The sequence below is a fragment of the Trichophyton rubrum genome (genome assembly GCF_000151425.1).
Source record: "Trichophyton rubrum CBS 118892 genomic scaffold supercont2.3, whole genome shotgun sequence".
NCBI classification, from domain to species: Eukaryota; Fungi; Ascomycota; class Eurotiomycetes; order Onygenales; family Arthrodermataceae; genus Trichophyton; species Trichophyton rubrum.
The window spans coordinates 1,153,135-1,154,181 of NW_003456426.1; the positions used below are offsets into that span (position 1 = coordinate 1,153,135).

Here is a 1,047-nt window from a genome sequence, read left to right on the forward strand (position 1 = left end):
CAGAGGTGTACATGATACAGCAGAGGTCGTCGCGGGATGGGGGTACCGGGTCAACGGGGTTTCTTCGCCCAGTTTTCGGAGGTCTTCATAGGTCATGATGTTGATGTGGCCAAAGTCCTCCTTGAGCGCATCGATATGTTCCTGTTTGGGTTCCGAGTTGGTGTCGTAGATGACATTCTTGACATCCTTTGCATCCTTGAGGACTTTTCGTAGCAGTGGGAGCAGGGTAGGGTCTAGAAAAATGGACTCGCTGCGAGTCTGCTGGAGGGAGTGTCGAACACCTTCTTCGCCGAGGGAATCGTACGCAGTCACAATGGTGATGGACTGAGATGCGGCGCCTGGAAGATGTTAGAAGCTATCTTTGCAGCTATATAATGTCACCGGCTATAGCCAAGCTTACCGTGAGAAAGACACAGCCAGTGAGCGCTAGTTAGAACGTTAGCCCAGGAAGATCTCCCTAATTGAATTAAATGAGAAACAATATGAGGGGAGAGAACCGACCTGGTAGAGCTGAAGAGATGGAGTCTGCTGCCGGTCTGATGGCCGAGCTTCCTGAGGCCGGCACCCAGCTGCAAAGCCTGCTGCTCGTACTCCGTGAAGGTCAGGTAGCTGTAGCCGCTGAGCTCAAAGTAGGTCCATTCCTTGTCGACCTCCTGCTCGACGCCCTCGATGAGCCGCTTGACCTTCTTGTTTTCAACGTGCGTCTTGACGACCCTGCGCGAGCCGACGGCCTTGGAGTTCCCGTACGTCTTTGCGCTCCATCTGAGGTTGTCGTAAGTGGTAGCAATCTCTGGGTTGGGCGTCTTGAGAAGCTCGTCTTTGGCCGAGGGGTGACGCCGCGGAATGGTCTCTCCTTCGACGGGCTCGTAGCCGGCTGCCTCGACGGTGAAGGGACCCTTTTTCAAGACGCGAGGGTAGAAGACCGTGTCTTTCGACATGCTGGGCTGGGCTAGAAGCAGAGAGGGCGAGAAAAAGAAGGAAGGGCTCTCGGGGGCAGCTCGCGTGGATTGATGGAGATCTGGTTGGTGTGCGAGGCGGGTTGTTTGG

The 1,047-nt window shown here is 55.2% G+C and overlaps 1 protein-coding gene across 1 annotated transcript in view; it reads right to left on the reverse strand.

The window, feature by feature from the left end:
• The window catches only part of TERG_11955 (uncharacterized protein), a gene marked incomplete at its 5' end in the record, with an annotated part of 5,702 nt that extends 4,764 nt beyond the window's left edge, over positions 1-938 (reverse strand). The window contains 3 exons of the mRNA XM_003236061.2: positions 12-338; positions 401-426; positions 502-938. Of these exons, the coding sequence (XP_003236109.2) occupies positions 12-338; positions 401-426; positions 502-938 (790 nt within the window). The remainder of the gene's footprint in view (positions 1-11; positions 339-400; positions 427-501) is intronic.
• Positions 939-1,047: the final 109 nt, after the last annotated feature.